The 26,792-nt window shown below is 43.3% G+C and overlaps 1 protein-coding gene across 3 annotated transcripts in view; it reads right to left on the reverse strand.

Moving 5' to 3' along the window:
* Nucleotides 1-775: 775 nt before the first annotated feature.
* znf277 (zinc finger protein 277) overlaps nt 776-26,792 on the reverse strand; it is a 32,066-nt gene continuing 6,049 nt past the window's right edge. For all 3 annotated transcript variants that reach the window (XM_078416692.1, XM_078416695.1, XM_078416694.1), the window contains exons 5-12: nt 23,542-23,633; nt 22,733-22,843; nt 18,630-18,762; nt 17,646-17,713; nt 13,093-13,189; nt 11,563-11,605; nt 8,392-8,566; nt 776-5,408 (exon numbers count right to left, since the gene is read on the reverse strand). In XM_078416692.1, coding sequence (XP_078272818.1) covers nt 5,207-5,408; nt 8,392-8,566; nt 11,563-11,605; nt 13,093-13,189; nt 17,646-17,713; nt 18,630-18,762; nt 22,733-22,843; nt 23,542-23,633 — 921 coding nt within the window. In that variant the 3' untranslated portion in view covers nt 776-5,206. The remainder of the gene's footprint in view (nt 5,409-8,391; nt 8,567-11,562; nt 11,606-13,092; nt 13,190-17,645; nt 17,714-18,629; nt 18,763-22,732; nt 22,844-23,541; nt 23,634-26,792) is intronic.

Here is a 26,792-nt window from a genome sequence, read left to right on the forward strand (position 1 = left end):
CCTCGACATTGATGTCACAAAAACAAGTACAACTTCCATAAACTGTGGGATGGATCAGGAGTTTAGAGTGCAGAGACAGCATGTCATCTTATGTGGGATTTAAATAAACGGGTAGCACTGTATTTGACAGATTATTATTATTATTTTTAATATTATTGCATCGTAATTGGCATTGCAGTTTCAAGATTGTTTTTTGTTTAAATGGTTAAAAAATAACGTGTCCTTTCATGAAATTTATCATATTCTGAACCACGGATCCAGTGCCTTGAGTTTAAATCCTGAGGAATTTAAATATGAATGATTCTATGAAACTAGAATTGAGCCAGCATCACAAATAGTAATCTTGGCTTCACAGAAATCAGCCATCCTGATTTCAGCAATACCAATGAGGTTGCTTTGTATCCGTCTCTTCAGGTCAGGTTCCGTGAGCAAAGAACACAATAAACTCCAATTACATAAATATTGGTAAATATGACTTTGCTTTTTGCGCTTGGTGCTGTGTTTAATGCATTGTACTTAAAACCCAGTCTATTTGTGAATATTTTAGCATAATGCCCCAAAAACAGATCCTTTACCTGTGATACACAGGTGTGTTTTATTGCTTTTGACTAATACCAGATCCATGGAAGTTTAATCTCTTTTTAAAAAATCTTCAATAATTTGAACATCAACGCAAACAAGTAATTCTGGTAAGAACTCTTACCATGTTAATTTAGTGTGGAGCTTGACAGGGCAACAGATAAGATAATCTACTGGTTAGTTTGCATGCAAAACCCGTGAAACTGGGGGATAAGAAAAGGCCAGCTTGTTCTTCGAGGCACATTGCAATCATTGCAATCATTGCAAACAGAACTACACAGAGATCCCAAACTACATGTTCAATCTCAAAAGGTGTCAAAGGCTGATCATACAGAAGGCACTGAGATTAACCACTTAACCAATAATTCAACCAAACTCAAATAATTCATTTTTAAGACAGAATTTAGAGCTTTAAATATTAGACATTTAATATGCTACCTACATATGTGTAATAACCCAGAACCTTGGTATCAATCTCTCTGCACTCTTTTCCAGTGTCTCCATGTCAAACTTAGAATGTTGAAGATATATTTGTGTGTCGTAAAGATGTGATCAGGTTCTTCTGCAATATCTTTTGTACTGTCAGCTTAATTATCTGCACTGCAGCACTGGAAGTCACCTTATTCCCCATTTGAGATATCTTGCCCTGGAGCCATAGGTACTAGAATGAATCTGAAATATTTTCCAAAGAACCTAGAGTTTAAAACTCCTTAATTTCATTTTTTTAAGTAAATAGAAATTATATCAGTAAGTGGGGCTCAAAAAATAATCCCAATTTGCGTTCTCAAGGCATCTGTATCAACTCTTTGTCTTATTCCCTGGTATTTGTAGAATTCAGAATTGCACAAAAAAACCTTTCAACAGAATTAGTTATTGCACTAGGTGGCAGTCTCTTCTGTAAATTGATGAGCAGTCATATCGATCATTCCTTAAGTTTAATTCAAGGCTCAATTGTTCCAGAGCGGGGGTATAGTTATGCACAGAATACACAAGCTTTTTAATTTAATACTCACAATGCCTCGTAATTTTTAATGCTGCATAGTTCAAATAGTATTTGTCAAATAGTAAAGAAGTTGTTAAAGCAAACCCTTTGCAATGTGCTTTTTTTCTGTCCAGCGCATATATCAGATAATTATTAGGTTATTTTGTGCTTGGTCATTCAGTGTAAGTAATAAATTGATTGGAAAACTGACGGCTTGATTGACTATTTATTTATGGACAAATAGAATGTCTTTCAGGAACTGGAAAAGGTGCAACACCAGAATAAATCTAAACAGCAGAGGCATCGTGCAGTGGACAGAGCGGAACAATGTCACAGTCGAGCTGATCAGAGAAGGGGTGGGCGAGGGCAAGTGTGTTTCCTGGACTGGCTCATGTTGAAAGATGAAGGTGTTGGGCAAATAGGGAGAAGGGTTGCAATTCAAATGAGTGAACTTTGCGACGCATAAGCCTATGCAACAACAAAAAAGCTTTTCACTGGAACTCCGTGCACGCCATTAGGCCCAATGCCCCTCCCTCAATTCATTAGAATTGGATAGAAAATTGGTTGATAGACAGAAAGCAAAGAGTGGGGATAAATGGGTCCCTTTCAGAATGGCAGGCAGTAACTAGTGGGGTAACGCAAGGCTCGGTGAACAAATGTAGATGCATCTTGCAGCACCACTCCATCGTGATTTCTTTCCTCTGTCTTGGTTCTTTTGTAGCATCCCTTGGATGAAGGGATTAAAAGTACCATTAGCAAATTTGCAGATGATACAAAGCTGGGTGGCAGTGTGAACTGTGAGGAAGATGCCATGAGGTTGCAGGGTGACTTGGACAGGTTGTGTGAGTGGGCGGATGCATGGCAGATGCAGTTTAATGTGGATAAGTGTGAGGTTATCCACTTTGGTGGTAAGAATAGGAAGGCACAGTATTATCTGAATGGTGTCAAGTTAGGAAAAGGGGACGTACAACGAGATCTGGGTGTCCTAGTGCATTAGTCACTGAAAGGAAGCATGCAGGTACAGCAGGCAGTGAAGAAAGCCAATGGAATGTTGGCCTTCATAACAAGAGGAGTTGAGTATAGGAGCAAAGAGGTCCTTCTACAGTTGTAAAGGGCCCTAGTGAGACCGTACCTGGAGTACTGTGTGCAGTTTTGGTCTCCAAATTTGAGGAAGGATATTCTTGCTATTGAGGGCGTGCAGCGTAGGTTTACTAGGTTAATTCCCGGAATGGCGGGACTGTCATATGTTGAAAGACTGGAGCGACTAGGCTTGTATACACTGGAATTTAGAAGGATGAGAGGAGATCTTATCGAAACGTATAAGATTATTAAGGGGTTGGACACGTTAGAGGCAGGAAACATGTTCCCAATGTTGGGGGAGTCCAGAACAAGGGACCATAGTTTAAGAATAAGGGATAGGCCATTTAGAACTGAGATGAGGAAAAACTTTTTCAGTCAGAGAGTTGTGAATCTGTGGAATTCTCTGCCTCAGAAGGCAGTGGAGGCCAATTCTCTGAATGCATTCATGAGAGAGCTAGATAGAGCTCTTAAGGATAGTGGAGTCAGGGGGTATGGGGAGAAGGCAGGAACAGGGTACTGATTGAGAATGATCAGCCATGATCACTTTGAATGGTGGTGCTGGATCGAAGGGCCGAATGGCCTCCTCCTGCACCTATTGTCTATTGCTGGCGCCACCCGGTGGTTTAATGTAGCATGCTCTTGTTTAATATAATTTATTACTCAGTCCTTAATTCAAGCTAGTTCATATCAAGCCAAATAAAAAGACTTGAGTAACAGCTGACAAGCAAGCTTAAAAAACTCAATAACCATATTTTTTTCATTTCATTTTATCAAAAAAGGATAAATTATATTAAAATAATCATTTTAAGAACATGCGGTTCTAGGATAAAGTTAGCAGTTCACGGGTAACTTGAAATTTGAAATTCTTTAGTTTTAGATTCCAACCTTAATCAGTCTTTTACATTCTCAAATTTTAGATTATGTTTTAGACCATCTATTTTAAAGTGGGGGTGTGAGGACAGGGATAGTTGTCCGTCAGTTCGTTCTAATCTTGCTCATAACAAAGCACATGACAAGATTATAATTGTATGTTTCTTGTTATAGGTTGTATTGGGAATCTGAGCTCCAAAAGCAGAAGTGCTTTTCACTGCCTTACGAGAGAATATGCAGATGCACTGATATTAAAATGACAGAATATACCTTGAACGTGGTGGCAAGACAAGTAATAACATCCTGTAAAATGCAAGAGGAATAGGACGAGCGAGCTGGAGAGGTTCTAGAGGAAACAGGGTCTCTTTGCTGTTCCCAGCATAGTACTGAGTTCTCTTCAAAAATCAGACCTGGCCTGTGTGGACAGAGTTACTTTAAACTAAGCTAAATATGAGGTTAAATTACGAGGTCATTAGGGATCATGTCAAGCAGCTTTTACATCACCCCATCTGCATTAACAACAATGTCACATCAGAGGCAGAGTGGACTGGGACTTATCAGGATAAAGCCCAGATCCCCTGAGCAATAAAGAGATGATTTCCATGTCAGTGGAGGTCAGGTCCCCTCTCACACAGATGTGCTGGTTTGGAAGATGCCAATTATAAAATGCAATAATCTGAATTGTTTTGGGGAAGTGTGGTGGATGATATTGGCTAGGATGTCATTTCAACTTGAGATGGCTTTGATACATAGTACAATGACTGGAGAACTAGGAAGTTTGAAACATGGAAAGTATTGGGTTCAAGGTTTTATTGCTTTTAAATAATACAATTTTATCAGTGCCCTGTTATTAAGATCAAAAATACACTCTTTAGAAAGTAATCTTGCTATGACCAGACTAAGTATGGACAAGATATTTTTGGCAGTACTGGCCAGATATATCGGGCAAAGAACAACAGAATCGAAAGACATAAGCACATGCTCAAGCTGCCTACAGGCTGGCAAGAACTGGATTCTTGTCATGATTTTTAACAGCAGTGCAGGGTATCATTGTGAGATTCAATGATAAGTGTGGAGCTCTAGGCAAAGCTGTTAATGAGAATAAACCACACTCGGAGTCTGTTATGGAACGGTGAGATGTGGGTACTCGGAGTTTATTTGTGGACGGGGAAGCGGATCCCAGGAATGGGTTTGTGGGAAATCACACGTGTCCAGGTGTCAAAAACATCACTCTAAGGAACCATTGATATTTTAAGTTGTTTTAATGTATTTTTAATTTGGTGGTGATTTTAATTTGGACATTCTTTTACTGCTGCTGTTTTTAATTTAGTCTTTTGTAATGTTTTAATCTACGTAATAAATATTCGTCTTCAAATGACATTAACAATGTTATTGACAGAGGTTTGAACACTGTTGCTGTTCCTTTTGTGGATGATTCTTTGCATTAATGATTACTTTTGCCTTTCTATATATATATATCTGAAGAAGGGTCTCGACCCAAAACGTCACCCATTCAGACGTTGTCTAGAGATGCTGCCTGACCTGCTGAGTTACTCCAGCATTTTGAGTATATATATATATATATATATATATATATATATATATATATCTATCTATATGTGAATATGGTTACTGTTTCTTACATTCCATCAGCTGCAGTATCTGTAGATTGTTATTCACATCATTAGTTTTCATTCATAAAGACATTGATTGCTTATTTGCTGGCCCCTGAGGTTGCAGTGCGTTTAGAATACTGATTTGTTTCAGAGTTTGCAAATTGGAAATGTCCTCTGCAACCACAGGAATGTGGGTTGTTCGATTGTCTGCTGTAACTTCACTCTCACCATCAGACAAGGTGCAGAGTAGAGCATCATTTTCATAGGTAGGAAAATAATACCTAAATATAAAAACAACACAAATGCAGTAAAACGTTTAACAATGTTATAATAATAACCATAAACATTTGCAAATAAAATGTCTGCAGGTTTGAGGCCCACAGGAGAAGCCATGGGAAAGTGCAGGTGGAGGCCAATGAGAGATGGTGTTATTCAGTGTATTACCTCTGTGGGTTCGGTGTTACTATACAACAGAAAACCATAACAAGTTTTAGATGCTCTGCTCTAATATCGTAACATGTGGACACTGCGATTGTTTTTACTCGTTCATGAGGTTGGTGACAGGGATGAGTTACAATTATTCACCCTTTTTCTCTGAGGTTGCCCCGTTGTCAGAGTATTCTGTAGTTTCAATGCTGCCCAGCAATGGTGCCCTTGCCTTGCTGACACTCAAACTGGTTTAAGTTTTGGTCAAGTGGGACGGACTTTTGTGAAAATCAGCATTGTGGTCACAAGTCTTCAAATTAAATGCTGAAACATTTCCAGTCTACTTTTCAAAAAGGGTTTCCCATAACCTCAGTGATATCTGCGACATCAGTCATTCCCAGAAAGCCAGACATGAGCAGGCATAACCTGCCCTCTCGGTTTCATGTGGGTTCTTTCCAAAAGCTAAATCTTCCAAATAACTCGATGCGCATCATCTCACATCAGTCTCAAATACTTCCACGGATCAAAAATCTTTAATTTTAACATACATGTTGTATATTTTAGAATTTTAAATGTCTTTTACCCCCAACACATTCCAATGCTTTTTCTTCCAACCTGGTCTTTAGTCTCTACTTTGACCCACTCCTTGCCTCAGGGACAAGCAACCACAGTCATTTTACATGCACTTCTGCTACCAAATAATATCCTCATTTTGCCTCAGCCACACTACTGGAAAAGTGCAAATGCTTTGACTATTGGCCTATTGTGAAGATAATTAGGGGATATTTAATACATTCATAAATCCATGCTGACTTTGAGCAATCCTGTCACTGCTTTCCAAATGCGCTGCTATAACATCTTTAATAATCGATTCCAGCATCTTCCCCACTACTGATGTAAGGCTAGCTGATCTATAATACCCTGTTTTCTCTCTCCCTCCTGTCTTAAAAAGTGGAGTTACCCTCCAGTCCACAGGAACTGATCCATAGTCGAGAGAACATTGGAAAATGATCACCAATGCATCCACGATTTCTAGAGCCACCTCCTTGAGTAATCTGGGATGCAGACCATCAGGCCCTGGGGATTTATCTGCCTTCAGTCCCAACAGTTTACCGAACACCATTTTCTGACTAATGTGGATTCCCTTCAGTTCCTCCCTCCCACTAGATCCTCGGTCCCCTCGTATTTCCGGGAGATTGTTTGTGTCTTCCTTAGTGATGACAGAACCAAAGTACTCGTTTAACTGTTCTGCCTTTTCACCTGTATAAATTCACCTGTCTCTGACTTCAAGGGACCTACATTTGTCTTCACTAATCTTTTCCTTTTTACATACCTAAAGAAACTTTTACAGTCAGTTTTTATATTCCCCACAAGCTTTCTTTCATGCTCCCTTGTCCCCCCTCTTAATTAACCCCTTTGTCCTTTGTTGAGTTCTAAATTTCTCCCAGACCTCTAGTTTTCCGCTTCTTCTGGCCAATTTATATGCCTCTTTCTTGGATTTAACACTCCATGATATCCGTCATTAGCCATGGTTGAGCTGCAATCCCAATTTTATTTTTTCGCCAGACAGGGATGAACAATTTCTGGAATTCATCCATGCAGTCTTTAAATCATCGCCATTGCATCTCCAATGTCACCCCTTAAAGTATAATTTGCCAGTTTATCCAAGCCAATTCCCATCTCATACCTTCAAAGTCTCCTTTATTCAAGTTCAGGACCCTGGTCTGAATTAACCGTGTCACTCCCCATCCTAATGCAGAATTCCACCATATTATGGTCACTGTTGCCCATAGGGCCTTGCACATCAAGATTGCTTACTTTCTCATTACACAATACCCAGTCTAGGATGCTCTGCCCTCCAGTCAGTTCCTCTACATATTGGTTTAAAAACCAATCCCATATACCTAAGGCAGACACAAAATGCTGGAGTAACTCAGCGGGACAGGCAGCATCTCAGGAGAGAAGGAATGGGTGACATTTCGGGCCGAAACCTTTCTTCAGACTGATGTCGGGGAGGGGGTGGGACAAAGATGGGATGTAGTAGGAGACAGGAAGACAGAGGGAGAACTGGGAAAGGGAGGGGAAAGAGAGGGACAGAGGAACTATCTGAAGTTAGAGAAGTCAATGTTCATACCACTGGGGTGTAAACTGCCCAAGCAAAATATGAGATGCTTCAATTTGTGCTGGGTCTCACTATGACAATGGAGGAGGCCCATGACAGAAAGGTCAGACTGGGAGTGGGAGTTGAAGTGCTGAGCCACTGGGAGATCAGGTTGGTTAAGGCGGACTGAGCGAAGGTGTTGAGTGAAACGATCGCCGAGCCTGCGTTTGGTCTCGCCGATGTAGAGAAGTTAACATCTGGAACAGCGGATACAATAGATAAGGTTGGAGGAGGTGCAGGTAAACCTTTGCCTCACCTGGAAAGACTGTTTGGGTCCTTGGATGGAGTTGAGGGGGGAGGTAAAGGGACAGGTGTTGCATCTCCTGCGGTTGCAGGGGAAAGTACCTGGGGAGGGGGTGGTTTGGGTAGGAAGGGACGAGTGGACCAGGGAGTTACGGAGGGAATGGTCTCTGCGGAACGCAAAGGGGAGTGGATGGGAAGATGTGGCCAGTAGTTTGGTGGAAGGTGAGGACAAGGGGAATGGGGTGGAAGGTGAGGACAAGGGGTACGTTTCCTCCGTAACTACCTGGTCCACTTGTCCCTTCCCACCCAGACCATAATGCTGGGAACTCAAGAACCAATTCAGTACAAATGAAAGAAGCAAAGATGTGCTGAAAAGCCAAAGAGGTGCAGTAATGTAGCACTGATAATAATCAACAGTTTGAGTTGCTACTCACTGGGGCTGGTCCCAGGCCGACCTATCCAGCAGGGCCACGATGTGGTTTGTTTCAGTCATGTGATTCACCGTTTCCAATTGAGAGCTGAACCTTTCCCCACACTTGTGACATCGGCATTGGTGAATTTCTCTTCTTATAAAGTTTACTAATTTGACTTGCTGATAGAAGTTTAACCCTGTGAAAAGTGGAAAAAAATAACATTGTGCAAACAGATTCTGGATAAAACGTCATCATATATATACAGCGCGGAAACAGGCCTTTTCGGCCCACCAAGTCCGTGCCGCCCAGCGATCCCCGCACATTAACACTATCCTACACACACTAGGGACAATTTTTTACATTTACCCAGTCAAATTAACCTACATACCCGTACGTCTTTGGAGTGTGGGAGGAAACCGAAGATCTCGGAGAAAACCCACGCAGGTCACGGGGAGAACGTACAAACTCCTTACGGTACAGCACCCGTAGTCAGGATCGAACCTGAGTCTCCATCAGCTGAACACGTTCCTGAGATTCCCAAAGTTATGTTTATTTCCTTCTAGCAAATTGTCTCCATGGAAGGAAGCAGAGGGTGATGGTGGAAGGTTGCTTTTCAGACTGGAGGCCTGTGACTAGTGGTGTGCCTCAGGGTTCAGTGCTGGTCCCGTTACTGTTTGTCATCTACATCAATCATTTGGATGAGAACATACAGGGCAAGATTAGCAAGTTTACTGGTGATACAAAAGTGAGTGGTTTTGCAGATAGCGAAGATGGTTGTGAACGATTGCAGCAGGATCTGGATCGATTGGCCCAGGTGGGCGGAGGAATGGTTGATTATTGATTTAATTCCATCAACCATTCCTCCGCCCTCCTGACCAATCGATCCAGATCTTGCTGCAATCGTTCACACCATAAGTGTGAGGTGTTGCATTTTGGGATGTCCAACAAGGGCAGGACCTACACAATAAATGGTAAGTTTCTGGGGAGTGTTGTAGAGCAGAGGGATCTAGAAGTGCAGGTGCACGGTTCCTTGAAGGTCGAGTCACAGGTAGATAGGGAGTGTTGTAGAGCAGAGGGATCTAGGAGTGCAGGTGCATGGTTCCTTGAAGGTCGAGTCGCAGGTAGATAAGCTGGTCAGAAATGCTTTTGGCACATTAGCTTTCGTCAGTCAGAGTATAGAGTAAAGAAGTTGGGAGGTTATGTTGCAGTTGTATAAGACGTTGGTGAGACCGCATTTAGAATATTGTGTGCAGTTCTGGGCACCATGTTATAGGAAAGATATTGTCAAGCTTGCAAGCGTTCAAAGAAGATTTACGAGGACGTTGCCAGGACTAGAGGGTGTGAGCTATAGGGAGAGGTTGAGTAGGCTGGGTCTCTATTTCTTGGAGCGCAGGAGGATGAGAGGTGATCTTATAGAGGTATACAAAATCATGAGAGGAATATATTGGGTGGATACACAGAGTCTCTTGCCCTGAGGACAGTGGTTCAAGGTGAATGGGAAAAGATTTAATTAGAATCTGAGGAGGACCTTTTTCACACAAAGGGTGGTGGGTGTATGGAACAAGCTGCCAGATGAGGTAGTTGAGGCTGGGACTATCTCAACATTTAAGAAACAGTTAGACAGGTACGTGTATAGGACAGGGTTGGAGGGAGATGAACCAAGCGGAGGCAGGTGGGGCCTGTGTAGCAGGGACATGCTGGCTGGTGTGGGCAAGTTGGGCCAAAGGGCCTGTTTTAACACTGTATCATTCTGACTCTAATACGAAGCCCAGAGTCAGGAACGGTCAGCTGTGATTTACTCGGTAAATCCTGAGTCAAGATGCACCTCCAACAGGTATCGCCACATCTGTAGCACAGGAACTGCCACATCTGGAGAACATTGCCACACCAGGAGCAGGGGCAGGAGTGCTGCTTTGTCCCATTGCTGCACGATTCAAGGAATGTGGATTTTGACAAGATCGACCAATGTCATGAACAAATTCTTTGTCACACTCAAAGGATGGCCTACAGATGACTGGACAAGCAGTCAGTTAACACATCCCTGTAATTCACCCATCATTAGCCCCCATAATTTTCACGCTATTTTACCCAGTCTTCTGACAAGAAGGGGATCTGACGGAACCTTCCAATGAATATCGAGACAGGCAGCATCTTTAGAGGGAAGGGTCTCAAACCGAAACGAAAAGAAGGATGAGGGGGGATCTTATTGAAGCATATAAGATAATTAGGGGATTGGACACAGTAGAGGCAGGAAACATGTTCCCAATGTTGGGGGAGTCCAGAACAAGGGGCCACAGTTTAAGAATAAGGGGTAGGCCATTTAGAACGGAGATGAGGAAGAACTTTTTCAGTCAGAGAGTGGTGAAGGTGTGGAATTCTCTGCCTCAGAAGGCAGTGGAGGCCAGTTCGTTGGATGCTTTCAAGAGAGAGCTGGATAGAGCTCTTAAGGATAGCGGAGTGAGGGGGTATGGGGAGAAAGCAGGAACGGGGTACTGATTGAGAGTGATCAGCCATGATCGCATTGAATGGCGGTGCTGGCTCGAAGGGCTGAATGGCCTACTCCTGCACCTATTGCCTATTGTCACCCATTCCTTCTCTCAGAGAAGCTGAGTAACCCGCTGAGTTTCTCCAGCATTTTGTGTCTATCTTTGGTTTAAACCAGCATCTGCAGTTCCTTCCTACACAATGAATATAGAGGTTGTGTTCCAATTGAGAGCTAGTTTAAAGCTGAAAATATTAACATGAAATTAACACAGAAAAGTACAGCACAGAAACAGGCCCTTTGTCCCACCATGACGCTAAATTAAACTAATCCCATCTGCCTTCATATGATTCGCATCCCTCTGTCCACACCTGTCCATGTGGCTGAATGACTCAGAAATGTCACTATTGTATTAGGTTGCACCACCTTCCCCACAGCTCATTCCATGCACCTCTGCTGTGTAAAAACACCTGCAAATCTCCTTTAAAATCTTCCTCTATCTCACCAAACCCACGTCCTCCAGTATTTCACATTTCCACAATGGGAAAAAGACTAACTAACCACCCCTATTCATGCATCCCATAATTTCCTATATTCATATACCACAACTTCTGACCTTTCAGAGAATACAATCCAAGTCTGTCCAACCTTTCATTGTAGCTCCAATCCAGGCATGGAAAATGCTGTAAATATGAGAAAAATATACCTACCCATTTCAGATTTCAATTTTAGAAGGTCAAAATGATGTGCTGCCTACAAACGATTTAAGGAAAGATAAGATTACACAGATAGTATGTATTTTTTTCAGATTAAAAATCCTTAATACTGCACAATTTCCAAATAAATTTACCAAGTTAAATGCATAACTAAGCTTGTCAAAATATTTCATTATCCATTATACGGAGAGAAAAATTTAACCCAGTGAGAGAAACTTTCTGAATGTTAAATCTTTGGAATTTTCCACACCTGAGAAGCGGAGTCATCGAGAGACCGCAGGACGGTCACTGTACTGGACCGCCCGGTCACTGTACTGGACCGCCCGGTCACTGTACTGGACCGCCCGGTCACTGTACTGGACCGCCCGGTCACTGTACTGGACCGCCCGGTCACTGTACTGGACCGCCCGGTCACTGTACTGGACCGCCCGGTCACTGTACCGCCCGGTCACTGTACCGCCCGGTCACTGTACCGCCCGGTCACTGTACCGCCCGGTCACTGTACCGCCCAGTCACTGTACCGCCCGGTCACTGTACCGTACCACCCGGTCACTGTACCGGACCACCCGCTACCGGACCACCCGGTCACTGTACCACCCTGTCACTGTACCAGACCGCCCGGTCACTGTACCGCCCGGTCACTGTACCGCCCGGTCACTGTACCGCCCGGTCACTGTACCGCCCGGTCACTGTACCGTACCACCCGGTCACTGTACCGTACCACCCGGTCACTGTACCGGACCACCTGGTCACTGTACCACCCTGTCACTGTACCAGACCGCCCGGTCACTGTACCGCCCGGTCACTGTACCGTACCACCCGGTCACTGTACCGTACCACCCGGTCACTGTACCACCCTGTCACTGTACCAGACCGCCCGGTCACTGTACCGCCCGGTCACTGTACCGGCCGTGAGCAGGTTCATGAGCCTGGATCAATGCCAAGGGAAGGATGGGAACACAGGGCAGGCAAGAGTGTCAACAACATTGGTTCCAGGTGTCAGAACAAATATAGAGGGACTGATTTCCTATTCCTGCTCATTTCCGTGTCATGGATCTATGGAAATACTTCCCAAGATCTGGCGCAGAGTTTGATATGAATATGCAATAACACTTCTTAAAAATCTTGATGAATGCAAATCCAAATTAGTGCTGATGTACAGATAGATGTGCAATGGGCTTCCAGCACAACAGCAAAGTGGGAAACTGCAGATGTTCTTTTAGTTATCAGTGAAGACCAAGAACTATTATAAAATATAAACCAAATTACTGACCACCTTTCACTCTTTCCAGACAACCTGTAACTTTTAATATCGTCACTACAACTTGAAGAATATTAAATGAAAACTAAAGCAAATAAATTATTCTGTAATTAATGATTGATAATTAATAAACATGCACTCAACAACTTTACTTGTCCCTTTTTCCAGCCATTATTCCTTGCCCTTGCAGTGTATTTGATAAGGCAGTTTGCAGACAGCTGGGAAGGTCAGCTTATTTCAATGATCTTACTATTTAGTTTTACCTTCATGTGAAGGTGTAGTTTCTCAGTTGAATCTTTTGCTTTCTCGCAGAAAAGACAAACAGCACACATTGGACTGCCTTGCCAATCAGACCAATCACTGTTAATAAGAATAAGGAAAAGATAAATAAGTCACTGTGGCAGTGCAGCACCTACAGAGATTGCTCCTCCCTATCTCTGCACAACTTTAGCATGCAAGGTAGGGACAAGTTTGACATGGACGCAGCTTTTCCCAAGAATAGTAGGTCTCTATCATATCTGTGATGGAATGATCCAGACAAACATCAGTAGCCAAGGCTGAAATGCTAATTTAATTCAAGCTCAGATCATCCAGAGAGCAGCATTTAGCTATGTGCTGGCCGTAACTGTGAGCACATTCCTGGCACAGATTGAGGTACAAAGTGTGCGTAGAATATACATGAGATTACATGGCCAGTTGCTGCTGCCAGCTTTTTATTATAGCACTTTGGATTCTGTGGTACAATAATAAAGGTGAAGCTATGAAGTGATCAGATAATGCAAGAAACTATCAGTTGCTGAATCAGCCTGCAGACTTCTGGTTCTGTATGGAGAATATTTACTGGCTGAGGCTGTAGACACTGAACGAACCTAAGTTATTTAGAGATCTCCCACCTCTACAGAAATACTCTGTGACATCATGACAAAATCATCAGCCTATTGGCATGCAGGTTATATAAAGAATGGATAGAACCCAGATCATGTACAGAAGTGTGAGCGAGCCCATCTAGATACCATCTAGAGTTGTAGAACTCATCCATCTCCAGGACATGCAGGTTCTGAAGTTTCCGTGCTTAGTTTTGGACACTGAACAGCGTGAAAAACATGCTGGCTTTATAGGTCCCCCATAATTATAATTAACAGTAAATATTAGGTTAGGGTCACTAAATCGCAGCACATTGAGGTGAATGGTAAGATCTGATAGTGTACACTTGATAGTGGATCAAGTCATACTGGCCTCTAAACTATCAGTGGCCAGTCATCACAACCTCAGGATATGACTGCAAGGTTTCTACATGGAAGTGTCCTTGACCCAAGCACCTTCATCTTAGAGTCATACGGCACAGAAACAGGCCTTTAGCCCAACTCTCTATGCCGACCACCATGCTCCATCTAAGCTAGTCCCAGTTGCTTGTTTAGCCCATATCCCTCTAAATCTTTCCTGTCCATTTTCCTGTCCATGTTTGTTAAATGCTGTTATAGTACCTGCCTCAACTACCTCCTCTGGCTACTCATTCCGTATACTCACCCTCAGTGAAAAGCTTGTCCCCCAGGTTCCTACTAACTCTTGTCCCTCTCACCTTAAACCCAAGTCCTCTGGTTTTTAATTCCCCTACGGTCGGTACAGGATTCTGCATTCACCCTATCTATTCTTCTCAAGAACTTATATACCTCTATAAGATCCTCATTCTCCACTGCTTCGAGGAATAAAGTCCTCGCCTGCCCAACCTCTCCCTATAGCTCAGCCCCTCTAGTCCTGGCAACATCTTCATTGCTAGCTTCTTTGATAATAACTTGTTGACTTTCAGAACTAAGTAGGGATTATCCCGTGACAACATTATTATTTTATGGTTCCTTGCTCTTTCTTTGTCCTGCAATGGATTCAACACTGCCGAATCTCCCACTGTTAACACCAGTGGCCAGAAGCTTGTGGTGATTAGTTGAGTGAACTTGTGAGCCGTGTAAATACAAGTTCTGCATTCCGCCTGGTAGTTCACTTCCTGGCCTTGCACTGCCAGTATTTGTCCAGTGATTGTTTACACAATTCTGTGAAGAAAACTTTGCTTTCTGTGGGTGTCAAGGGTTATGGGGAGAAGGCAGGATTAGGAGGTAGAGATAGATCAGCCATTATTAAAAGGCAGAGTAGACTTGATGGGCTGAATGGTCTAATTCCTCTCCTATGACTTGTGAACTTGGGATCAGGTTATGACGTAATAAACAACAGCCCACTGTTGTTGTACACCATGCCAGAGGTGTGCCACTGTCGGGCGCTCCTCACTTCAGCATCTGGAATGCATCAGCTGTCTCCTTTAGACAAACAGAACACAGCCTTCGTAAACGTGCCAGGAGCGAGACAAAGCTGGACTGCACGTGGCGTTTTATTCAAGCCCATTCAAACTAACCGTCACATCAGTGACAATCCCTAGCATATGATTTACCCCTTCTACCTTTCCCTGCCATCTGTGTTGTGAAGTGGAACCCTCCAATTGTAATCGGACCTTGCTGGGCCAGGATTAGTGGAGAAGACACACAGCATTGGAAGCCTCTGCCATGGTGTACAAATCTATAAATATATTTGTAAAACCGATCACAGGGTAAAACTCATCAGCATCATCTCTTGATTACGTGACATGAAGGGTACAGTAATTACTAACACTGGCAAAACCACAAATGATATTTGCTAGTAAACATGCTCACCAGCCATCTGCAGTACTGTCAGCTTCTGCATTACAGCTAATGAAACTGATTAACTTGCCGTAAATGGGCCAGATGTGGACAACTCTATTTATACCGCTATGAATCAGCGTATAGCTTTATTATGCCCAGAGACATGGGTGGAAAGTTCACATTTTTATGTCAGGAAAAGTAGATGATAATTTACTGTGAGTTTAACTAGCAGAGCCTGTCGTGTTCTATGAATTAGCAGCTGCACGAGTTAACATGGAGCTGAACTTGCTGCTGAGGACAGGACAGGGTGTGAGACCTGCTCCCATTCTCACCCCCGCCAAGGGGAAACAAGCTGAAATCATTACTTGGCAAATGGCCAATAAAAGAGATATGTATGGAATGGGCTTCCGGCGGAAGTGGTGGAGGCTGGCTCGATTTTATTATTTAAGAGTAAATTGGATAGGTATATGGATAAGAGGGGTTTAGAGGGTTATGGTCTGAGTGCAGGTAGATGAGACTAGGTCAGGGCGAATGGTCGGCGTGGACTGGTAGGGCCGGACAGGCCTGTTTCCATGCTGTAGTTGTTATATGTTATATGTTGTTATATGTTATATGAATCTAAAGTCTCAAAGAATCTGTAAGCAATGCACCTCCTATCTTTCTTCACAAGAGTAGATAAGAGCAAGAGTTGCCAACTTGGATCAAATTAAAAGGAAATCTGAATCAGGTCAAGACAAGTTAAAATAGTGAGTAATTTTTCAGACTTTGGTGATGAATTTCAAGACTGTGTTATTGCCCTGTAAATCAGCTGTAAACAACTCTCAAGTTACCTGCGGTAACTTTGCATAGAATGACGATGAAGCAGTTTGAAACCAGTTAGAGCACATGGTATTGGGGGACATGGACAGAAAATTGGTTGACAGACAGGAAGCAAAGAGTAGGAATAAACGGGTCCTTTTCGGAATGGCAGGCAGTGACTAGTGGGGTACCGCAAGGCTCAGTGCTGGGACCCCAGCTATTTACAGTGTATATTAATGATTTGGACGAGGGAATTGAATGCAACATCTCTAAGTTTGCGGATGACACGAAGCTGGGTGGCAGTGTTAGCTGCGAGGAGGATGCTAGGAGGCTGCAGAGTGACTTGGATAGATTAGGCGAGTGGGCAAATGCATGGCAGATGCAATATAATGTGGATAAATGTGAGGTTATCCACTTTGGCGGCAAGAACAGGAAAGCAGACTATTACCTGAATGGTGAACGATTAGGAGAAGGGGAGATGCAACGTGACCTGGGTGTCATGGTGCACTAGTCATTGAAAGCAAGTGTGCAGGTGCAGCAGGCAGTGAAGAAAGCGAATGGTATGTTGGCATTCATAGCAAGAGGATTTGAGTTTAGGAGCAGGGAGGTTCTACTGCAGTTGTACAGGGCCCTAGTGAGATCACACCTGGAATATTGTGTGCAGTTTTGGTCTCCTAATCTGAGGAAAGACGTTCTCGCCTTAGAGGGAGTACAGAGAAGGTTCACGAGATTGATCCCTGGGATGGCGGGACTTTCATATGAAGGAAGACTGGATAGACTAGGCTTGTACTCGCTGGAATTTAGAAGACTGAGGGGGGATCTTATAGAAACATATAAAATTCTTAAGGGGTTGAAGAGGCTAGATGCGGGAAGATTGTTCCCGATGTTGGGGGAGTCCAGAACCAGGGGTCACAGCTTAAGGATAAGGGGGAAGTCTTTTAGGACCGAGATGAGAAAACATTTCTTCACACAGAGAGTGGTGAGTCTGTGGAATTCTCTGCCACAGAAGGTAGTTGAGGCCAGTTCATTGGCTATATTTAAGAGGGAGTTAGATGTGGCCCTTTTTGCTAAAGGGATCAGGGGGTATGGAGAGAAGGCAGGCACAGGTTACTGAGCTGGATGATCAGCCATGATCATATTGAATGGCGGTGCAGGCTCGAAGGGCCGAATGGCCTACTCCTGCACCTATTTTCTATGTTTCTATGTTAAGGATAGCGGAGTCAGGGGGTATGGGGAGAAGGCAGGAACGGGGTACTGATTGAGAATGATCAGCCATGATCACATTGAATGGTGGTGCTGGCTCAAAGGGCCGAATGGCCTCCTCCTGCACCTATTGTCTATTGCCTACTTACTCATCTGGCTCCTCTATGATTCCACCGTCGTCTTCAGACTGAACTTCCACCCAGTTCTTCCCAAACTCCTAAACAACAATTCAACAAGTTTGATCAGTCCTCAGGGCAAATCTGAGTTGCTGTAGTTAATCCCATTCCCGCAGGATTCTGATAGTACGCTGAAGTCATTGCAAGGACTGGTGATCGTGCTGAGGTGCAGCACAACACAGAGTGCCCGGCTATTCACATAAATCCTTCATCAGGCTTTTCTTTACTTCTGTCAGATCACTTAACATAAATAATGACACACCAGTGTATTTGGAATACAGTGTTATGTGTAATCTATTATGTAAGTTAACAAAATGTAAATTGACTGATTGAGTTTACAAGCATAAACACATTTTGGTTAGAATTTGAATTCAAGTAATTGCACTTAGTGAATTGACCATAAAAAATAAATCAGAACAAATGTTGCACGAAGCTAGTTGTAGCACCACCTCCGGCTGCTGAAAGATTGGATAAATTACATCTGTCCCACCGGACAGAAACAGGCCCTTCGGCCCAACAAAGTTGCCCCACCTAAGCTAATCCCCTCTGCTGTGTTGGGCATCATCCCTCTAAACCTTTCCTATTCACATACCTTTCAACTAAGGTTCCTGCCTCAACTAAGTAAAAACCACCCACTAAGTGAAAAAGTTGCCCCTCAGGTTCCTATTAAATCTTTCTTCTCTCACCTTAAATCTGTGCCCACTAGTTCTTGAATCCCCCAATCTTGGGTAAAAGACACTGTGCATTCACCTTATCCCTCCTCGTGATTTTATTCTCTCAATTTTCTCCACCGCCTCTTCTTTTTGCTACACAAAAGAACGGTTTCCTCATGTTTTCCGTTTTGATTATGTCACTGATCTGTAAGACGGTTTGCAACATGGATGCTGCCCGAGCTGCTGAACAATTTCCTTTCTTCATTTTAAAACACTGCACTCCAAAGCCACACACAAACCTTACCAGATAGTTGATGGTGTAAAATCTGTCGTATTCCTGATTTTTGGCATTGATTTTCCGATGCTGTTTTTTCCTCATATGATCTCGGAGGGTGTTTTTATCACGGAATGTTTTCTCACAATATAAACATTGCAAACTGTAAAAATTACATTGGTAAAGAATGAACATGATGTTCAAAACTCCCTCTTAAACCTTTGATGCACAAATACCTATAATCAATCATGAAGTTATTTTAAAAATATAGACATTTAAATTCTCAATGAACATTAGACGTAATTATTTCTGTGACTGTATAACTAAACTGGAGCCAAGATTAAAGTAATGTAAACAAAATTAATATCAGGCTTCAATTTTTCATTATATTTATTCAATATTGCAACAACTGAGATATGAACTTTCACACAGGAACAAGAGGTTAATAATTCAACTGAGCACTAAATTGAAAAGAACTGAAGGCAATGAGAGAGAAAAGTGCACATCAAGTTCCGATGATCTGGGAGATGGTTTATCTCGAAGGGTGACTTAGAAGATTCAAGAATCAATTTGAAAGCAGATTTGAACATGAGAATTGAGAGAAAACTGCAGGATTTTTGTGAAGAGAGAGGATAATTAGAAACATATTTCAAGTATCTGACAGAGGCAGGGTGGATTACATGCGCACTGCATTTTTGATACACCTTTGTTTGAGTATCTGGGAACAACAGTGATGCCCGCAGGCCTCCCTGAACCCTTGATGGTTTACTGTGTATTCATTTAGTACTGCAAACAAAGCGATGAGAAACATGAAGCATTTTCAAAAGCTCCTCTGGAGTTATGTCGCCTGACAACTTTCTAGTTTCTGTCAGTGTACAATGCAGGGGTTTCTGTCAGTGTACAATGCAGGGGTTTCTGTCAGTGTACAATGCAGGGGTTTCAGTGTACAATGCAGGGGTTTCTGTCAGTGTACAATGCAGGGGTTTCAGTGTACAATGCAGGGGTTTCTGTCAGTGTACAATGCAGGGGTTTCTGTCAGTGTACAATGCAGGGGTTTCTGTCAGTGTACAATGCAGGGGTTTCTGTCAGTGTACAATGCAGGGGTTTCAGTGTATAATGCAGGGGTTTCTGTCAGTGTACAATGCAGGGGTTTCTGTCAGTGTACAATGCAGGGGTTTCTGTCAGTGTACAATGCAGGGGTTTCTGTCAGTGTACAATGCAGGGGTTTCAGTGTACAATGCAGGGGTTTCAGTGTACAATGCAGGGGTTTCTGTCAGTGTACAATGCAGGAAGATCAAAGGAGTGGATTGTTTTTGAACATGACACATCATCCCTGAACGAACTACGCTTCCCTGCCCAAAATGCAGTCTCTTGTGTCTCAAAATCTTTCTTCAGCGTTGCACTCTCACTCAGCAAACCAAAAGAACAATCCACCAGGACAATACAGATTTTAAATATTTTTCACAGGCAAGACACAAAGGTGTGCAAGGAATCCGAGTCAAACTGGGATTGAGCAACAGAATGTCCGGAGAAGCTAGATGCTGCCCAAATGCTGCACACAAATCCCCAGAGTTGTCCTTCAAGGTAAAAGGTGTCTGATTTGCAGTACATCCCTGACAATACAATAGACAATAGGTACAGGAGTAGGCCATTAGGCCCTTCGAGCCAGCACCACCATTTAATATGATCATGGCTGATCATTCTCAATCAGTACCCCGTTCCTGCCTTCTCCCCACGGGGACAAATAAAGTATTTTGAACTTTGAACTTGTACATAAAGACTCTTAGATATTCATGCACTCATACAGATTAACTTCTAAGTATCCTATTAATGAAGACAAAGAAAACTTACAGAACATTGACTCCGCTATCCTTAAGAGCTCTATCTAGCTCTCTCTTGAAAGCATTCAGACCTACGCTGCATGCCCGTCCTCAATAGCAAGTATATCCTTCCTCAAATTTGGAGACCAAAACTGCACACAGTACTCAAGGTGCAGTCTCACTAGGGCCCTGTACAACTGCAGAAGGACCTCTTTGCTCCTATACTCAACTCCTCTTGTTATGAAGGCCAACATTCCATTGGCTTTCTTCACTGCCTGCTGTACCTGCATGCTTCCTTTCAGTGACTGATGCACTGGGACACCCAGATCTTGTTGTACGTCCCCTTTTCCTAACTTGACACCATACAGATAATAATCTGCCTTCCTATTCTTACCACCAAAGTGGATAACCTCACACTTATCCACATTAAACTGCATCTGCCATGCATCCACCCACTCACACAACCTGTCCAAGTCACCCTGCAACCTCATAGCATCTTCCTCACCGTTCACACTGCCACCCAGCTTTGTATCATCTGCAAATTTGCTAATGGTACTTTTAATCCATTCATCCAAGGGATGCTACAAAAGAACCAAGACAGAGGAAAGAAATCACGATGGAGTGGTGCTGCAAGATACATCTACATTTGTTCAACGGAAACAGATATTTAGGCCAGAGAGTAAACGCTGATGGTTTGACCAGACTTTGAAGAGCAAATGAACAAAGATGGATACACGTGTGGGGTGGGGTGGGGCGGGGGAAACTTTTCTTTTATTAGGTCTCTTCCCCGGGGCGCAGCTCGGCCGCGGGGCCTTCCATCGCCCGCGGGGCCTTCCATCGCCCGGCGCGGCTCAGCCGCTGGACTTAGCATCGCCGGTGCGGCTCGGCCGCGGGACCTAACAGTGCTCGGCGCGGCTCGGCCGCGGGGCCTTCCATCGCCCGGTACGGCCGCGGGACGTTTCAGCGCTCGGTGCGGCTCGGCCGCGGAATGGTTCAGCGCCCGGCGCGGCCTTCCATCACCTGGCACGGCTCAGCCGCTGGACTTAACACCGCGTTTCAGTGCCCGGTGCAGCTCGGCCGCGGGGCCTTCCATCCCCTTGCGGGGGCTGTGCGTGTCGGTCGCCTTGGTAGAGGTCGAGCTGCCTGTCCGTGGGCGTGGGGGGAAGAGAGTGGAAGTTTTGTTGCCTTCCATCACAGTGAGGGGGTGTTTGGAGTCACTGTGATGGATGTTTGTGTTGGGGTCGTGTGTCCTGTGTTCTTTTCTTTTTTGTTGTGTTCTGTGACTGCTGTAATTTCGTTCGGTATCTGTACCGAATGACAATAAAGTTCTGTACTGTAAAGTTCAAAACACTTTATTTGTCCCCGTGGGGCAATGTGCAAAGGCATGTAGAGTAGTACAAAAACTATTGGGGGGGATTAACAGGGTGAGCAGTGGGACAGGGGGGGTTAGGAGTTGAGGAGCTGAACAGCCTTGGGGACAAAGGTTGCCCGTCTCCTCTGTGTCCCACAGCTTGAGCAGCGAAGCCTGCGTCCTGAGGGGAGCCACTCAAACGCAGAGAACAGGACGTGTGAGGGGTCGTGTAAAATCCTGCCAGCTGACCGTAGCATCTGCTGGTCGCAGAGGGTGGAGAGAGAAGGCTCTGACAGGGAGCCCAATAATTTTGGAACAGACTTTGGCTGTGCGCTGCAGGTGGTTTCTGTTCTAAAGGCTGATGGAGTGGAATCAGCAGGTGAAGGAGAACGTGATGACCCCCTCAATGAAGGAGTAGTAAAACCTTATGAGGATGTCCTTGCTGACCCCAAAGGAGTTGAGCTTCCTCAGGAGATACTGCCGCTGCTGGCATTTCCTGAGGATACCCTCTGTGTCGGAGGCTAATTTCAGCAGGTTGTCTAAGGTACTTATATTCCTCAACAATCTCCACAGGTTTCTCGTGGATAGTAGTGCTGACTGCCGCAGGCAGTTCCCTCTGCTTGTTGGAGAAGGTCACTACAAGTCTTCTGGGTAAGACAACCAAGGATTGTGTGTTCTCCCAGTAGACATAGCTGGAAATATAACTGTCTGACACTTTCTGCCGCTATTTACATTGATATTGGGAACTAACATTTCCTGTTTCTATTTCTATTTCTGAATCGTCGCTCCAGGATGAGGATTGTGAAGACCTGCCCCTACCACAGAGAGGCATGTAGCAAACTCTGCTGCTACTTGAATCTTTACAGATACCTTGATGAGCACTTGATCTGAGCAATTATCTGAGCAGGTGGACAAGTTAAATTTGATTTACATGACTACTCAATCAAATTAAAAAGTCATACTTATCCACTTTTTTCTGCACCAAATCCAGAAACTCATTGCAGTACACGATGTTGTCTGGAAGACCCATGTTGAAAGCATGGTCTTTGGCCATGTGATTCAAGAGGACCGCTCTGAATGAACATGAACATTAGAAACATGGATATTAGTACTCTAAGAATGCATATTAATTTCTGAAACTAATGTCAAAATGTAAATGAAGCATTCTTTAAGCTTAAATTAGCAAAGAGTGAAACACTTCAAGAAAATAAATTTAGCAGTAAATTATTTTTTCAGCAATTTCTAATGTCCAAAAGAATTTTAAAATATATTAACACCCAAACGAACATACACGAAAGCACGATTAAGTTTGCTCATTGCAAAATCATTGGACCCACAGAGAAGGGGGAATTGGAAAATCACTGAACCTGGTTTGCTACATAAGGTTGAGAATTTCTAATGCCAGAGAACAGATTAGAAACCATGTGATAATTTACACGCGAGTGAAGGAATAGTCTGGGGCTGAGAATTCATAGTTAGAGGTGTAGGTACAGAAACAGGCCCTGTGGCCCACCTTGCCGTGATGACCTAGTTAACAAACTGGGCGAGTCTTTTTGATTGCATTTGGCACTTAATCCTCTGAACCCTTCCCATTCATGTATCTGTTTAAAGGTTTAAAAGCATAATTGTGATGTGTCATATGGCAAGCAGCCCAATAACCTTTACTTCAAAGTATGAGCTGGAAAAGGTTAACTAAATTTTAAAAATACATTCAAGTTATCTAAATCTTGTTCTGCATCACAAAACACACCTGCTTTAGAAAAGTACAGACCTATTTCCTGCAAATTCTCCGTTACAAAACATGCAGATGCGATAAAAACTGGTGTCGATTCTTTCCTGCTGTTGCTGTTCCAATACCTCTTCCTGTAAAAACGGAAATGAATGAGAAAGCCAATCCTGTCCATGCTATTTGTATTTATAAAAACAATGAGCAAAGTATATTGTCAATTAGCTTTTACAGTTATTGATACTTGGCTGAAAGACGCATTTAATAAAATGTTTAGGAAAGAACTACAGATGCTGGTTTAAATCGAAGGCAGACACGAAATGCTGGAGTAACTTAACGGGACAGGCAGCATCTCTGGAGAGAAGGAATGGGTGACGATTCGGGTCAAGACCCTTCTTCAGACTGATGTCAGGGAGTGGGCGAGACAGAGATAGAATGTAGTCGGAGACAGTTGACCAGTAAGACTGGTGGGAGAACTGGGGCGAGGGGGGAAATGGAGAGAAAGGGAAAGCAAGGGCCATTTGAAGTTAGAGGTCAATGTTCATACCGTTGGGGTGTAAGCTGCCCAAGCGAAATATGAGGTGCTGTTCCTCCAATTTGCACTGGGCCTCACTCTGACAATGGAGGAAGCCCAGGACAATGTACATAATGTACATCCTTACCAGTGATCTCATACACCAATATCCATGAAAAGCAATAAGGTTTACTGTACTTCCACCTTGGGAAAAGGGTTACCCTGTTCATGCCTCTCCTCATTTTATGTACTATTAGGTCTCTCCACAACCTTCAACGTTCCAGAGAAAACATTCAGCCAAGACTGGATGGGCCAAATAGACTTCCATGTCATAATGAAAGAATGAATTAGCATACAAGCCATGTTAACTTGATGGTAAAGGTAGTAACTAGACTGTAGCAGATAACGTCAGCATTTCATGAGGGTATTATAAGGTACGATACAAATGCATGCTTTCTGGGGCTGTACCCACGAGGTGTCTCTCACCTTTGTCTAAAGGTTGTCACAATATTCAAGATCGCATTCAATGAATTGAGATAAAATTCTGGGCCAGTCATGTGTAATACTGTCTTTACTGGGCTTTCTCAGGTGTATAACAAAAGCCCAGGCACTACTTCTGAGGAAATCAGGGCAGTTATACCCATTGTCCCGGCCAACATGTATTCCTAAATTAGCTGCACTAAAACAAAGGACCTGGTCCTATTTGTTTGTTCTCAGCAGCTGCTCCACTTCCTACATAACAACACTATTGCACTTCAGAAGCACTCCATCTGCTGTAAAGTGCTTTAGGACATCCTGAAAAAGGCACCAACAATGGTACAAAAAGAGCAAATACTTCCTTACTTATTTTATTCATAATATATTGGAAACATGTTCTGGGTCAGGGAACAAACAGCTGGAGTGACTGAGGGGAATGATTTCCAGACATCCATAAAGCTTGTATCTTATAGAAACATATAACATTTTTAAGGGATTGGACATTCTAGATGCAGAAAAAATGTTCCCCATGTTGGGGGAGTCCAGAACCAGGGGTCACAGTTTAAGAATAAGGGATAGGCCATTTAGGACTGAGATGAGGAATTTGTTTTCACCCATAGAGTTGTGAATCTGTGGAATTCTCTGCCACAGAAGGCAGTGGAGGCCAATTCACTGGATGTTTTCAAGAGAGTTAGATTTAGCTCTTGGAGCTAACGGAATCAATGGATATGTGGAGAAAGCAGGAACAGGGTACTGATTTTGGATGAGCAGCCATGATCATATTGAATGGTGGTGTTGGCTTAAACGGCCAAATGGCCTCGTCCAGCACCTATTTTCTGTTTCTACGTAACACTACGTGGTCAGAAAGTCACGCAGTCAACCCTAGACGGTCAAAGCCCCATTCCATGGCCCTTTTCATGCACTTCTTTGTATGCTGATTCTTATTTATTACTGGGGATTTTTCCCCATCAATCAAAAAAGGTCCAAGTGCACTAGAATCTCTAATAAATAAAAATAATTACCAAGTCTGATTAAACTTACATGTTCATTACGACCAAGTGAAAATACTATAGAAACTAGGGTTTGGGGAGCCCCCCCCCCCCCCAGAATGGCCTTAGCTCTCTCTTCCATTGAAGTCCCTACACAGAGGGGGTGCAGGGGTTAAGCTTTCACACAAGTGTGACTTATTGAATTTTAAAGTGAATGGTTTCAGGCATTTACAATTTTTTTCTGTAAATATCGATAAAGAAAAATAATAAGAAAGAACGTGCAGATCACGTGGTTATGATTCTGGCCAGAATAGGCAGGACCCTATATGGCTAGTCTGGGGCTGCACGAGACGATGTTTGCTCCAACCACCACACCAGACAACTGAAGCACATTACTTTATTTCACTAATCACTGCCTTGAACTTTTCATGTTTTATTTGAACAACTGAAAAACACATTAATTCAACTAAAACGTGACCAGAACAAAAGAAAGAATAAATACCAGTCAAATAGAATCCTTATTCAACTCTTGATATCAGAGAAACAAATTGCATATATTTGACAATAATATTAGCCACCGACTACACCCCAATAATTTTGTTTTCAAATGTCTCTTGGCGCAGATGCACAGTAAAGCACTTTAAAAGGTTGCTGTTTCGGGATAACACTGTAGATTCACTACAACAGTTGACATTCTCAATCTCAACCGTGAAATCTCCTGCCAGGCATGCAGCGTGCAAATCACATCTGGAGTTTCCACCAAACATCCCCCCCCTCACACATCTGTTCCCAGTTATGGTTCACCAGTGCAGCAGTTAATGACGCTGCCCCACATCTCCAGGGACCACTGTTTGATCCTGATCTGGAGTGGCGTCTGTGTGGTGTTTCAACATGACTGCGCGGGTTTCTGTTCCATGCTCTGGTTTCTTCCCACATGCCAGATGATTTTCTTTAACCCAGAGTAGATTAACTGGCTACTGTACATTACCCGTAGCAAGTAACCAAAGAATCAAAGATAATGGGGAGACGGGGAGAAAATAAATGTCAGGATTACAGAGAAATCACAATGGGGAAATGGGACATGTGGGAACTGCACAGATCTGAGAGTCACAACAGTTTCGTACTGTGTCATAGTAAGCAACATACAATGACTTGCAAGCTGCAACCAACCTATCTCTGTCAGACCTGTTTAATCCACCCACCATCAAGGTGGTCTTTGGGAAGCGATCAGAATATGTTTGCAGAACTCTTTTGGAATGTGGAATGGGAATCCAAGTTCCTCCCAAATAACTTGAATAGATACTGAGGCACATCAG

This window comes from Rhinoraja longicauda, chromosome 20 (assembly GCF_053455715.1).
Source record: "Rhinoraja longicauda isolate Sanriku21f chromosome 20, sRhiLon1.1, whole genome shotgun sequence".
NCBI lineage: Eukaryota > Metazoa > Chordata > Chondrichthyes > Rajiformes > Arhynchobatidae > Rhinoraja > Rhinoraja longicauda.